Consider the following 15,848-nt stretch of genomic DNA (forward strand, 5'->3'; position numbering starts at 1 on the left):
GAATAACGACAAATTTGTATCAACAGCAAAATTCACCGAACATCATCTGACTGTGAACTATCCCAACGCTGAAAGAACCACACGGCAGAGGAGCAAACGCCTCCAGGGAGCACAGGCGAGGCAGAGCGGCATTTGTAACGCTGCTTACAAAAAGTCCAGTCCTTTAAGGATTGTGTCATGTGCTTTACTGATCTCCGGACTACAACAAAGGAAATCGGAAGTTCCTGAGACAGGCAGTAAAAATCCCGGGAGTGAACCACGCAGAGTTATGTGTCGCGTCACCATGAAGCTACATGGCTAATAAGGCCATAAAACGTGGGAGCAGAATTAGGCCACTCGACCCATCGAGTCTGCTCTACCATTCCATCTTGGCTGATTTATTATCCTTCTCCCCCTATCCTTTGATGACCTGACTGATCAAGAACCTATAAACCCCCACTTTAAATATACTCAATGACTTGGCTCCATAGTCATCTGTGGCAATGAATTCCACAGATTCACCACACTATGGCTAAAGAAATTCCTCATTTCCGTTCTAAAAGGATGTTCTTCAATTCTGAGGCCGTGTCTGCTGTCCCTAGACTCCCTTACTATTGGAAACATCCTCTCCACATCCACTCTATCGAGGCCCTTCAGGATCAGTCGGGGCTGACATGCACGAGCCACTGATGGCCAAGGTGTAAATGCCACAAGCAAATGGGAGGGCAAGAGCTGGCTTTGTACTGAGATGATCGATGTGAGGAGCATGAGATTTTACTGCAATTGCACAGGATCTCGCTGAGACCACATTCGAAGTATTGGAGCCATAGGTTTATCCGTTATGGAAACAGGCCCTTTGGCCCAACTGATCCTTGTTAATCTAGTGTGTTTGGCACGTATTCATCTAAATCCTTCCTCTCCATGTACCTTTCCAACTGCCCTGCCTCTGTCACTGACAGTGCCATGGTAAGAGATTTGTGATCAGCAGTTCAGGAAGTTGCCACCAGACAGAAATGTATTAAAACCGAGGCAGTGTTCTGCCAGGAATGAGGGAGGTAGAATTGACATTCCATAATGGACAAAGGACAAGGCTCCCAGGTAAAGCAACAGACCCACCCAGCTATGGAAAGAGCAGAGAATCACGTCTCATGAGAACAGGTTGAGTGAGATGGGGCTCCTCGCTCTGGAGCAAAGGAGGATAGATATACAAGAGCCCTCCAAGTTATACAAAATCCAAACAGACATCAGCCAATATTGTTTCATGTTCACTGGGTCTAAATCCTGGGGTCCTTCCCCAACAGCAGTGTGGGAGCCCCTCTCTAGAAGGCCAGTGGTGTTTAAAGGAGGTAGTTCATAACCATCTTCTGAAGAGCAATTGGCAAGGGTAATGACCCAGTGTTTTTATTAGAGTTAGACCATTGGGCCCATTGCATCTGCTGTGTCATTCCATAATGGCTGATTTATTATTCCTCTCAAGCCCATTCTCCTGCCTTCTCCCCATAACCTTTGATGCCCTGACTAATCAAGAACCTATCAATCTCCACTTTAAATATACTCAATGACTTGACATACTCAGCTGTCACCATCTTCTGGCTAAATAATTTATTCCTTATCCCCGTTCTAAAGGGATGTCCTTCTATTCTGAAGCTGTGCCCTCAGGTCCTAGACCCCCACTATAGGAAACATCCCCTCCACATCCACTATCTAGTCCTTAGAATCTCAACCCCCACCCCCATGATGTCCAGGTCACAAAAATGAATAAAACAGGGTAGCAAGACTCACTGCTCCCTTCCACTACAGGTGGTTGGTGATTTAAGCTGAAGATAAACCAGAGACAGATTCAATACCATTGTTGGCAGGACGTCTCTCGACACTCAGTCCTCAGGGAAGTGAGACATGCTCTGTATGGGAAATGTCCTCTGTCCCAGAGAACTTGGCTCCCAGGTTGACCAGTCCACACAAGTCACGCCTGCTCTGCTCTAGTGGGGTAGCTCCTTATTTCGTTATTCAAATTTTTATTATTGTTTATTCTTATTTTACAAAGCAGTACAGCGTATTTACACAGCCACTCTATGACAGGAAAACAAATAAAACTTGGAGACAGAAAGGAGTTCTAATTTAAGTTTAAATTAACATACAAACAAAATTGATCCCACGCGTCTTGCACTTTTCCCTCCTGTTAATTCTTCCCAACATGTTTCCATATGATGAAATCTTAATCATTTCCTCAGTCCATTCCTTCACAGTGGGACATCTGGGTTTTTTTTCCCAGTTTTGCAATATAATTCTTGCTACTGTGATGAGACCCACCTTTAAAACCATTGCTTACATTAGGTATCATCGTCCTATCACCCAAGAGACAAAGCCGTGGGCACAAGGGCAGTGTGGTAGCTCCTTATTGACACAATGACACAACAGTGGTGGGGGCTCATCACCAATAATGATAAGCCAACCTACACAGAGGAGGTGAAAGAGCACGATGCCTGGGGCAGGCAAATAACCTCTCTCTCAATGTCAACCACACAAAGGAGATGGCTGTCAACTTCAGGGGAACTTCCACCACTCACATTCCTCTTTAGATCAGCGGCACAGCAGTGGAAACCACGAGCAGTTTCCAAGTCCTGGGCATACACATCTGACACAACCTCTCATGGCGCCAGAACACATTATACACAGTCAGAAAAGCTCACCAATGCCTGTACTTCATGAGGAGGCTGAAGAAAGCTGGACTTTGAACATGTGTACTCACATCCTTCTACAGATGTGAGTAGAGACCATTCTAACAAGCTGCATCATTGCATGGTACAGAAACCGCTCTGTAGCAGACAGGAAGGCTTGACAACAGGTAGTCAAGGCTATCAAGAAAAGTGCCAAAAAGGGTCAGTAATATCATAAAGGACCCTACTCACCATGCTCATGGCCTGTCTGTCCCACTCTCATCAGGGAAGAGGCTACACAGCATCTACACCAGGACCACCAGACTCAAAAACACTTTCTCCAAGCAGCAGGGCTGATCAACACCTCCACCCACTAACCCAGCCATCCACACCACAAACAACCATTACTTTCTCAGTCCTGACAAAGGGTCCCGGCCCAAAACGTCGACTGTACCTCTTCCTTGAGATGCTGCCTGGCCTGCTGCGTTCATCAGCAACTTTTGTGTGTGTTGCATTACTTTCTCATTTCCTGTCAGAATCACCTTATGTACAGTGCTTTGCTGTATGGACACACAATTAATCTATGTATACAAGCTATCTTATGCTTCGGATCCAGAGGAACAATTAATTTGTTCTCTTTTACACTTGTGTATTGAAAATAACATTAAGCAGTCTTGAATCTTATTAGCCTAGACTATTCAGCATGCCACAAGCATTTTTATTTCAGAAAGAATTCTCTCTGCTGAGCTCCACCAATACCAGTGAAGGTACCTTGACCTGGAGGTCTGGACCAGGGGCCTGAGTAACCTGCAGGCGCACATCTCCCGTATCCTGGCAGTCTCCATGTTGTCAGAGCCATGCTCGGATCCCTTGTGTGTGTGTGTGTGGGGGGGGGGGGGGGTTCACATCCACTGCAACTACCTGCTGCTGGAACACGACCAGTTCTGGGACCTGTTCTACAAGTTCTGGTCTGACTGGAAATCTTCTCACTCCCAGCCACAAGAAATTGGATCATGAATACCTTCTTGCAACTCTGCACCATTCAGATTCAGGACACACCTTACAACTTCTGAAAACTGCTGTGGAGTGTCTGGTTAAACTTCATGGGTCCTCAGAAGCACTACTTCACTTCAAGATGGCCCCATCTGACCAGTTATATTCCAACATGCAGAGTCATCCCTGTGCTTTGGAGAAATGACAGAAGGGTTTGGCCCTCTGCAGATCCATTCAGTCTAACTACCACAGGTCCCTCATGGTCACAGATCAATTGACCTGCAGAGATCTTCTGCTGTGTCTACAAGGACCAAGCCAATGTTTGGGTACAAATGCAGACAGAGTTAAATTATACCACAGAGACAAAATTCAAAAGGGTGAAGATCGCAGGACTGAAGTTAAATGCACGTAGCATTCGGAATAAGGTGAGCAAACTCGTGGCACGATTAGAGATTGTTGTGGGCATCACTGAGTCATGGCTGGAAGGAGGCCATAATTGGGAGCTTAACATCAAAGGATTTACTTTGTATCGAAAGGACAGGCAGGAAGGCATAGGCGGTGGTGTGGCTCTGTTGGTGAGAGATGGCATTACATCTTCAGAAAGAGGTGACATAGAGTTGGGGAATGTTGAATATCTGTGGGTGGAGTTAAGGAAACGACAAAGGTAAAACAAACCATCATGGGAATCAGATATAGGCCTCCAAATTGCAGACAAGATGTGGGGTTGACATTCCTATATCTCATGGTCTTCCAGGTGAAGATCCTTTCCTCTCCCAGGGATGATATCTTTGCAGCTTCTGTTAACATTTCTGTAGCTCTGGGTTTTTAAAAATATAAGCAAGATAGCATGGCTAGAAGATTGGCTGACTGGCAGAAGACAAACAGTGGGAATAAAGGGAGCCTGTTCTGGCTGGTTGCTGAAGACTGGTAGTGTTCCTCATGGGTCAGTATTGGGACCATTTCTATTCACATTCTCTGTCAATGATTGGGTTGATGGAATTGATGGCTTTGTGGTCAAGTCTGCAGATAATGCTTAGATAGGTGGAGGGGCAGGTGGTGTTGAGGAAGCAGAGAATCTACAGAAGAACTTGGACAGATTAGGAGAATAGGTAAAAAAAAAAAGTGGCAGATGGAATATAGTTTAAGGAAGTTAAAGCCAAAATATATTATGAGTACATACGTGTCACCATGTATAACCCTGAGATTCTTTCACTGAGGCATACTCAGAGTTGCCGATGTACACCAGCGCCATCTTGGAAGTGTAGGGTCATGCACTTTGGTAGAAGGAATAAAGGTGTAGACTATTTTCTAAATGGGGAGAAAAATTTTTAAATCAGAGGTGCAAAGGGACTTGGGAGTCCTCGTGCAGGATTCCCTGAAGGTCAACTTACAGGTTGAGTCGGGGGTGAGGAAGGCAAATGCGAATGTTAGCATTCATTTCAAATGGACTAGCATATAAAAGCAAGAATGTGATGCTGAGGCTTTATGTATAAGGCTTTGGCCAGACTGCATATTCTGAGTAATTTTGAGCCCTTTATCTAAGATGTGCTGGCATTGGAGAGAGTCCAGAAGAGATTGACAAGAATGATTCTGGGAAATAAATGATTAATGTATGATAGTTGTTTGATGGCTCTGGGCCTGCGCTCATTGGAGATAAGAAGAATGAGGAAGGATCTCATTATTGAAAGGCCTAGATAGAGTACATTTGAAGAGGATGCTTTCTTTAGTTGGACAGGGGACTGGCTCAGAATCGAGGGATATTTATTAACTATTTAGAAAAGAGATGAAGAGGAAGTTCTTTGGCCAGAGGATGATAATCTGTGAAATTCATTGCCACAAATGCCTGTAGAGGCCAAGTCATTGGGTATATTTAAAGCAGAGATTAGTAGGTTCTTCATTAGACAGGGCATCAACAGTTCTGGGGAGAAGGTAGAAAAATGGGATCGAGAGGGATATTGAATCAGACATGATGAAATGGTGGAGTAGACGCAATGGGTCAAGTGACCAAATTCTGCTCCTATGTCTTATGGTCTTTACCACCTTATCTGCCTGCTAATCCACTTTCGGTGAACTATGGACCTAGACTCCAAGAACCCCCAGTACCTTGATGCAATTAACGGGCCTACAATAACTGTACACTTCCTCCTTACACTTGACCTCCCAAAATGCAAGGTCTCACACGTACCCAGATTAAACTCCATCTGCCACTTCTCTGCCCATATCTGTAACTGATCCATAATCGGACTATGCACCCCCCCCCCCCCGTTTAGTAGTGTCCCACAAGATCTGATATTGCCTTTCTCACAACTATCTTCCCAAAATACTCACCTACTGTCAGATATTTCACCTGGCTCATTTCCCAAAACCAGATCCTGTAGGTCCTCTCCTCCAGTTGGGCACCCACGTCCTATTTCAAGATGATCTGGATTTTGGTGGTTAAAACAGGGGATCAAAGTGACAAACTGGCCGCAGATGTTAGAGCTGGTTGCTGACCAACGCTCGGCCCTCGGGAAAGAACTTGGACAGGCCCGTCCAGTTGAGTAGCAAACTTCAGCTCCAGTTTCCAGATAATTTATCAGCCAGACCTTTTCAGAGTCACTCACCTGGTCTCACAGGTGGAGGTGGTACATAGGCTTCATACAAATAGTCTAATTTCCAACAAGAGGCTTCTGCTCTTAATCTACTGGTATTGGCTGATAGGTTCTTGATTAGTGAGGGCATCAAATGTTATGGAGAGAAGGCAGGAGAATGGAGTTGAGAAGGATAATAAATCAGCCATGATGGAATGGTGGAGCAGACTCAATGGGCCGAATGGCCTAATTGTGCTCCTACTTCTTATGGCTTTGATTTATCATTGTCACACACCAATAATAAAAGCTTGTCTGGCATATTATCCATGCAGATCAATTCATAGCACAGTGCGTTGATGTAGAGCAAGGTAAAACAATACCAATGCGAATAACTGTAAACGCTATAGACAAAGTGCAGCACAGGTAATAACAAATTGTGAGGTCAGAACGAGATAGATTGAGAGGCCAATTTTTTTGACCAAGAGGTCCATTCAAGTATCTGATAACATTGGGATTGAAGCTGTCCTTGAACAAATGGCACGTGCTTCCAGGCTTTTGTATGTTCTGCCGGATGGGAGAGGGGGAAAGAGAGATTGCCGAGGATGGGTGGGGACTTTGATTATGCTAGCTGCTTTATTGAGGCGGTGAGAAATGTTGACAGAGTGCATAGACAGTTCCTACGATGTGCTGAGCAATGTCCACATCTCTCTGCAGTTTCTTGCAGTGACATGTAGAACAGTTGCCACACTGAGTTGATTGTACAAGAACATAAGAAATAAGAGGAGTCGGCCACCTAGCCTGTCGAGTCTGCTCCACCATTCAATAAGATCCTGATCTGACCATGGACTCATCTCCACCTACCTGCCTTTTCCCCAGAACCCTTAATTCACCTACTATGCAAAAATCTATCCAAACTTGTCTTAAATATATTTACTGAGGTAGCCTCTGCTGCTTCATTGGGCAGAAAATTCCACAGATTCACCACTCTTTGGGAAAGGCAGTTCCTCCTCATCTCTGTCCTAAATCTAACCACCACCCCCCCCCCCCCGAGTCTTGAGGCTCTGCCCCCTAGTTCTAGTCTCACCTACCAGTGGAAACAACTTTCCCACCTCTATCTTTATCTATCCAAATCATAATTTATTATCCAGACAGAATGCTTTCTACGGCGAGTTGACGGGGACAAGCTGTGTTGCTTTCTCCTGAGGAGTAGAGACATTGGTGAGGTTTCTTGACCGTGACATCAACGTGTTTGAACCAGGACAGGTGATCCACTATGACGGTATCATCTGCAAACCTGTAGATTGAACTAGAGCACAGCCTGGGCACACAGTCCTGAGGGTACAGGGAGCTGAGGACGCAGTCTTGTGGAGGGCCAGTGATCAGAATAATCGTGTCAGAGTTGTTGCTGCAAGTCCTTACTGACTGTGGTCTGTTGATCAGGATGTCAATGATCCAGTTGCAAAGGGAGGTTTTAATTCCCAGGGTCTGGAGTTTGATGGTGTGTTTGCTTGGAATAACAGTATTGAAAGCAGAACTGTAATTAATAAGCAATAGTCTGACCTAGGTACCTACTGTCCAAATGCTCCAGTGTGGGGCCAGAGAGATGGTGCCTGTCATAGAACCTGTTTCAGTGGCAGGCAAATTGCAGTGGGTTGATGTTGTCTATGAAGCTGGAGCTGATGTGTGTCATGACCAGCCTCCTGAAGCATTTCATGACGGTGGATGTCCGAGCCACTGGGCAGTAGTTGTTTAGGCACGTTATCTTGTTTTTCTTGGGTACAGGGATGATGGTGGCCTTCTTAAAGCAGGCTAAAAATGCCTGCAAATGTTTGTATATTACAAAACCTTTCTCCTAATTAGACCATAAGACATAGGAGCAGGTTTAGGCCATTCAGCCCATCGAGTCTGCTCCACTAATCCACCATGGCTGATCCGGATCCCACTCAGCCCCATGCACCTGCATGGTTCCCTCTAAGCTGTGCGTGTGCACACACACGGTTTTCAACCAGCGCACAAAGGAAATTAATGTGCGCACAAAAGGTTGGTTACCTAAAATAATCTACTAATTAATAATTATACTTATTGAAAATAATCTTTTAGCTAACTGTTTCTCTTAACTAGTTAGTCAGTTTTTCAAATACCACAATGCACGTCACTAATTTACGTCACCTCCCCTTTCCTGTTTGTACAGCTGCATCACGGCGGCAGCCATCTTTGGCGGACAGTGTTCATATCGTAAAGTTTACAAAGATCTGTTTCAAATCCTGTAGGTAGCTTACTAAGTTTTTATTGAAAAAAAATATTGATTCACTATGTCGAATTCAAAAGAAGCGAAGGGCGTGAAGCGCAAAAGAACTGCAAATTTGTTTAAAGTTGAATGGATTAACAAAACAAGAGACACTGTTACACCAAAAGTTCATGAGGTCATGAACGTTCAGCTACGAGAAATATTTATGTATGATTCGGAAACTGGAGTTATCTGTTTGTATTGTCGAGATGCGAAAGTTGCTGGAGAATTTGCTCGTGGAAAGAAGTGGGATGATATTTGGAAACTTGACTTTTCGAAGTGTCATTTGGCAAATAAATCGCATTTGGACAGTGTACAAAAGCTCAGGCAACAGAACCCGTCATTACCCATTACAGGGGTGCTACGCATGTTACGGTTGAGTGTAGATGAGCGAGAGCGAAGACGATCAAGCCCAGAGGAGATCAAAGTTGAGGTACAAGAATGGTCAGCTTTTGATTTCTCCACAATTACAGATTGTGACTTCACATTTGGCAATGAACAAGTTAATGCCTTATGTCTGAAATATCATGATTTTCTAGCTGAAAATACTGTAATAGTTTGACCGCTTAATGATTTCAAATTTTCCGTGCAAGAAAAAATTAAATCCAAACCGATTTTAAACTTTGCTCAAATGGTGGCATTTGTACTTCAAAGTGAACAGTTTTGCGACCTTGCACAGTTGATGGACATGGGGGAACCTTTCTTGCGTCTAGTGCGGACTGTGAGCGAGGTTTTAGCCTAATGAATCAACTCAAAAACAAGCTGAGAAAACGTTTAGGTCAGTGGTGCCCAACCTCCGGGCCGTGGACCGATACATTGCCGCAAAGAATGCAGGGGTGCAGTGGTAGTCGGAACGCACCCAGCACATCTTTAAGAAAAAGAGCCAAAATAAACCAGCTAATTAATTAGATGCCTCCCAGCACGTAAATGTTGGGTTCTTCGCGGCAATGTATCGGTCCGCGGCCCAGAGGTTGGGGACCACTGTTTAGGTGAATGTCATTTGGATATGTTAATGATAATCAAAAGCTATCAATTGGATGGAAGTTCTATTAGTCTAGATAGAGATTACAAAGAATGGGTAAATGCCAAAGACAGAGATAAAAGATAACTGAGTGACTTAAACATGTGAACAACAGGAATTCTGCAGATGCTGGAAATTCAAGCAACACACATCAAAGTTGCTGGTGAACGCAGCAGGCCAGGCAGCATCTATAGGAAGAGGCGCAGTCGACGTTTCAGGCGAAGGGTCTCGGCCTGAAACGTCGACTGCGCCTCTTCCTATAGATGCTGCCTGGCCTGCTGCGTTCACCAGCAACTTTGATGTGTGTGACTTAAACATGTATGTTATTTTGTTGTTATTCTGTGCAGTTTTATGTCAAATATTTTATAAATCTACATAAACTGTGCTATGTGTACATTCAGTGCACATATACTTTTGTCACAGGAAAAAAGTTTGCACAACATAATATTTTTACACACACTGACTACTAAAAATTAGAGGGAACATTGTACACCTGGCATCTAATCATATCCTTTAATGCCCTGTCTGATCAGGAAATGATCAACTTCCGCCTTAAGTATCCCCCACAGACTTGGCCTCCACCGCAGTCTGTGGTAGAGCATTCCACAGATTCACCACTCTCTGGCTAAAAAAAAATTCCTCCTTATATCCATTTGAAAGGGTCGTCCCTCAATTTTGAGATTGTGCCCTCTAGTTCTGGATACCCCCACCATTGGAAACATCCTCTCCACATCCACATTATCTAGTCCTTTCAACATTCGGTAGGTTTCAATGAGATCCCACACATTCTTTTAAGTTCCAGTGAGTATAGGCCCAAAGCTGCCAAACGCTCCTCACATTTTAATCCCTTTCATTACCGGAATCATCCTCATAAACCTCTGCTGGACTCTCTCCAATGACAACACATCCTTTCTGTGCTATGGGGCCCAAAACTGTTGACAATACTCCAAGTGCGGCCTCATTAGTGTCTTATAAAGGCTCAGCATTATCTCCTTGCTTTTATATTCTATTCCCCTTGAAATTAATGCCAATATTGCATTTGTCTTCCTTAACACAGACTAAACCTGCAAATTAACCTTCAGGGAGTCTTGTACGAGGACTCCTAAGTCCCTCTGTGCCTCTGATGCTTGAAACTTCTCCCCATTTAGGTAATAGTCCACAATATTGTTCCTTTTACCAAAATGCATTATCATACCTTTTCCAACACTGTATTCCATCTGCCAGTTTTTTGCCCATTCTTCCAATTTGTCTAAGTCCTGCTGCAATCGCATTGCTTCCTCAGCACTACCTACCCCTCCGCTTATCTTTGTATCATCTGCAAACTTTGCAACAAAGCCATCAATTCCATTATCCAATCATTGGCAAACAATGTGAAAAGTAGCGGTCCCAATACTGACCCCTGACGAACACCACTAGTCACCGGCAGCCAACCAGAGAAGGCCCCTTTTATTCCCACTTGCTGCCTCCTGGCTGTCAGCCATTCCTCTATCCATGTCAGTATTTTTTCTGTAATGCCTTAGGATTTTATCTTGTTAAGTAGCTTCATGTGTAGCACTTTATCAAATGCTTCTGAAAATCCAAGTAAATGGCTTCCACTGTCTCTCCATTGTCCACCTTGCTTGTTACTTCCTTGAAGAACTCAAACAGATTTGTCAGGCAAGATTTCCCTTTACAGAAACCAAGCTGACACTGCTTTATTTTATCATTTGTCTCCAAGTACCTCAAAACCTCATCCTTAATAATAGACTCGAACACTTTCCCAACCACTGTGGTTAGGCTAGCTGGCCTGTAATTTCCTTTCCTTTGCCTTCCTCCCTTTTTAAGAGTGGAGCGACATTTGCAATCTTCCAGTCATCTGGGACCATGCCAGAGTCAAGTGATTCTTGAAAGATCATGACCAATGCATCCATTCTTTCTTCAACAATCTCTCTCAGGAATCTGGGATGTTGTCCATCTAGCCCAGGTGACTTATCCACCTTCAGACCTTTGAGTTTGCCTAGCACTTTTTCCCTCTGCATTAGCAATAGCACTTACTCCTGCTCCCTGACACTCTCAGACCTCTGGCACACTGCTGGTGTCTTCCACAGTGGACAGATGCATAGTTCATTAAGTTCATCTGCCATTTCTTTGGCCCCCATTCCTACCTCACCAGCATCAATTTCCAGTGGTCCAATATCAACTCTCACCTCCCTTTTACCCTTTATATAGTTGAAAAACTTCTGGCATCCTGCTTTATATCATTGTATAGGCTACCCTCATATTTCATCTTTTTCCCTTCTTATAGCTTTTTTCGTTGCCTTTTGTTGGACTTTAAAAGGTTCCCAATCATCCAACTTCCCACTCATTTTTGCCTCCTTATGTGCCCTTTCTTTGGCTTTTATCCAATCCCTAACTTCCTTTGTCAGCCACTGTTGCCTACCCCTGCCATTCGAGAGCTGTTTCTTCTGTGGGACATATCTATCCTGTGCCCAGGAACTTCTGCCATCTCTTCTCTGCCGTCATCCCTGCCAGTATCCTCCTCCAATCCACCCGGGCAAGCTCCTCTCTCACGCCTCTGTAATCCCTTTGTTCCACTGCAATACTGATACATGTGAGTTATGCTTCTCACTTTCAAACTGAAGTACGAATTCAAGCATATTATGATATGATATATGATATGTAAAAGCTTTTATAGATATGTAAAAAGGAAAAGACTGATAAAGACAAATGTAGGTCCCCTGCAAACAGAAACAGGTGAATTGATTATGGGGAGCAAGGACATGGCAGACCAATTGAATAATTACTTTGGTTCTGTCTTCACTAAGGAGGACATAAATAATCTTCCAGAAATAGTAAGGGACAGAGGGTCCAGTGAGATGGAGGAACTGAGCGAAATACATTTTAGTAGGGAAGTGGTGTTAGGTAAATTGAAGGGATTGAAGGCAGATAAATCCCCAGGGCCAGATGGTCTGCATCCCAGAGTGCTTAAGGAAGTGGCCCAAGAAATAGTGGATGCATTAGTGATAATTTTTCAAAACTCATTAGATTCTGGACTAGTTCCTGAGGATTGGAGGGTGGCTAATGTAACTCCACTTTTTAAAAAAGGAGGGAGAGAGAAACCGGGGAATTATAGACCGGTTAGCCTAACGTCGGTGGTGGGGAAACTGCTGGAGTCAGTTATCAAGGATGTGATAACAGCACATTTGGAAAGCGGTGAAATGATCGGACAAAGTCAGCATGGATTTGTGAAAGGAAAATCATGTCTGACGAATCTCATAGAATTTTTTGAGGATGTAACTAGTAGAGTGGATAGGGGAGAACCAGTGGATGTGGTATATTTGGATTTTCAAAAGGCTTTTGACAAGGTCCCACACAGGAGATTAGTGTGCAAACTTAAAGCACACGGTATTGGGGGTAAGGTATTGGTGTGGGTGGAGAATTGGTTAGCAGACAGGAAGCAAAGAGTGGGAATAAACGGGACCTTTTCAGAATGGCAGGCGGTGACTAGTGGGGTACCGCAAGGCTCAGTGCTGGGACCCCAGTTGTTTACAATATATATTAATGACTTGGATGAGGGAATTAAATGCAGCATCTCCAAGTTTGCGGATGACACAAAGCTGGGTGGCAGTGTTAGCAGTGAGGAGGATGCTAAGAGGATGCAGGGTGACTTGGATAGGTTGGGTGAGTGGGCAAACTCATGGCAGATGCAATTTAATGTGGATAAATGTGAAGTTATCCACTTTGGTGGCAAAAATAGGAAAACAGATTATTATCTGAATGGTGGCCGATTAGGAAAAGGGGAGGTGCAACGAGACCTGGGTGTCATTATACACCAGTCATTGAAAGTGGGCATGCAGGTACAGCAGGCGGTGAAAAAGGCGAATGGTATGCTGGCATTTATAGCGAGAGGATTCGAGTACAGGAGCAGGGAGGTACTACTGCAGTTGTACAAGGCCTTGGTGAGACCACACCTGGAGTATTGTGTGCAGTTTTGGTCCCCTAATCTGAGGAAAGACATCTTTGCCATAGAGGGAGTACAAAGAAGGTTCACCAGATTGATTCCTGGGATGGCAGGTCTTTCATATGAAGAAAGACTGGATGAACTGGGCTTGTACTCGTTGGAATTTAGAAGATTGAGGGGGGATCTGATTGAAACATATAAGATCCTAAAGGGATTGGACAGGCTAGATGCGGGAAGATTGTTCCCGATGTTGGGGAGGTCTAGAACGAGGGGTCACAGTTTGAGGATAGAGGGGAAGCCTTTTAGGACCGAGGTTAGGAAAAACTTCTTCACACAGAGAGTGGTGAATCTGTGGAATTCTCTGCCACAGCAAACTGTTGAGGCCAGTTCATTAGCTATGTTTAAAAGGAAGTTAGATATGGCCCTTGTGGCTACAGGGGTCAGGGGGTATGGAGGGAAGGCTGGGTTCTGAGTTGGATGATCAGCCATGATCATAATAAATGGCGGTGCAGGCTCGAAGGGCCGAATGGCCTACTCCTGCACCTATTTTCTATGTTTCTATGTTTCTATGATCACTGCCTCCTAAGGGTTCCTTTACACTAAGCTCCCTAATAAGGTCTGGGTAATTACACAACACCCAATCTAAGATAGCCTTTCCCCGAGTAGGCTCACAAAAGCCATCTCACTGGCATTCGACAAATTCCCTCTCCTGTGAACCAACACCAACCCAATTTTCCCAATCCCTTTGCATATTGGTTCCCCATTACAATCGTGTCATTACCCTTATTACATGTCTTTTCCAGCTCCCTTTGCAATCTCAACCCCACATCTTGTCTACTATTTGGAGGCCTATATAAGATTCCCATGATGTTTTACTTCACCCTTGCAGTTTCGTAACTTCACCCACAAATATTTAACATTCTCTGACCCTATGTCACCTCTTATTAAAGATGTAATTCCATCTCTTACCAACAGAGCCACACCACCGCCTATGCCTTCCTGCCTGTCCTTTTGATACAAAGTATATCCTTTGATGTTAAGCTCCCAACTAAGACCCATGAAGTCGTGTGGTAAATGAGTATGACACACGGCCGATCAATATTCGGCCCAGGACAGAGGGCTCTGGCCAGCTACTGTTGGCTGCTTCTGCCCTAGACGGGGTTACGGGTTTAACAATAAGATAACACCAAGACTGGACCGAACTCCCTTCGAGTCACAAGGCTGTAAAATTGTGGAGGGCTTGTAGCAGCGCTTGAACCCCGAAACCAGCAGATCTATTGCCCGGCAGACCCGGGTTAGGGGGCCTCACATCACGGGTAATGCTCGCGGTCAGGGAGCCGGCGTCCTGGGCATGGATATCGGGATCCCTGTAGAGGGATCGCCCACCACCTGAATGCGGGGGGTGGGAGCTGATCCCCCAATTCCACAGGGCGCAGCACTTCCTCAGTATTATCCATCCCCGGCACGGCGCTCCCTCAGTACTGCCCACCCCCGGCGCGGCGCTCCCTCAGTACTGTCCACCTCCAGAGCGGTGCTCACTTGGCGACGGCCCCCACACGCGCGGCGCTCCCTCAGCGCCGTCCCGGGAAGGGATTGGTGAGATGACAGGATTTGGGCTGCGGACTGGGCCCGGGAGTGGTCAGCGGCCAGACCCCGACGAGACTGTCCGCCGGGACGGGGCGGCGGGAGCGGCTCTCACCTCTCTGCAGGACCACTCCATGGGCGGTGTACGGCTCCGGCTCCTTGTCCGGACTCACGGTCGGGAATCACTCGTCATGCTGATGCAGATTCCCAGGCGCCGGGCATCCGAGAGTCCCGCTGCTTCGGGAAGGCAGGATGGCAGCCGGTCTGGTGACAGCGGATGCTGGAGTCCTCTCCCTTCACCCCGTCCTTTCCCTCGTGCTCCTCTCTCTCCCTCCTCCCCTTCTCTTTCTCCTCCCTCTCCCTATAACGGTCTGTCCCCGGCTTTTGTCCTTTCCTCTTCCTCGCTCTTTCCCCCCAGCGACCGGCGGACGCTGACCAGCACTGCTTTAGAGTAACATCTGCTAGCGGCCCAGTGTGTGCCCAGTCTGAGACTGGAGGTCACCACCCTCGCTCCGCCCGTTTGTCCTTGTATGGGCCCGGCTCGCTCCGTTCCTTCAGCCCCTCCTCGCTCCGAGCGTTAACTCGTTCACTGCCAGTCACTTGCGGGTCCGACAATGGAGATACTCAAGACAGCGCCCAACCCTGCTAGTCCCCGGGAGAGGCAGGGATTCGAGCGCCTTCACTCCTGCATTTAAACCAGCCTCTGGTGATTAAGAGGACCCACAGAAAGAGGGTACTGTACCTCCTCTGCCCACACACTGATGTCCGTGGACAACAGCAAACTCGCTATCTCAGGCCTAAATGTCCTTACTTTCAG

At 45.7% G+C, this 15,848-nt stretch overlaps 1 protein-coding gene across 1 annotated transcript in view; it reads right to left on the reverse strand.

The window, feature by feature from the left end:
* Window positions 1–15,504, reverse strand: part of LOC134348310 (unconventional myosin-X-like) — a 92,918-nt gene extending 77,414 nt beyond the window's left edge. The window contains exon 1 of the mRNA XM_063051487.1: window positions 15,147–15,504. Coding sequence (XP_062907557.1) covers window positions 15,147–15,167 — 21 coding nt within the window. The 5' untranslated portion in view covers window positions 15,168–15,504. The remainder of the gene's footprint in view (window positions 1–15,146) is intronic.
* Between the last annotated feature and the right edge of the window lie 344 nt (window positions 15,505–15,848).

The sequence above is a fragment of the Mobula hypostoma genome, chromosome 6, assembly GCF_963921235.1.
Source record: "Mobula hypostoma chromosome 6, sMobHyp1.1, whole genome shotgun sequence".
Taxonomy (NCBI): Eukaryota; Metazoa; Chordata; class Chondrichthyes; order Myliobatiformes; family Myliobatidae; genus Mobula; species Mobula hypostoma.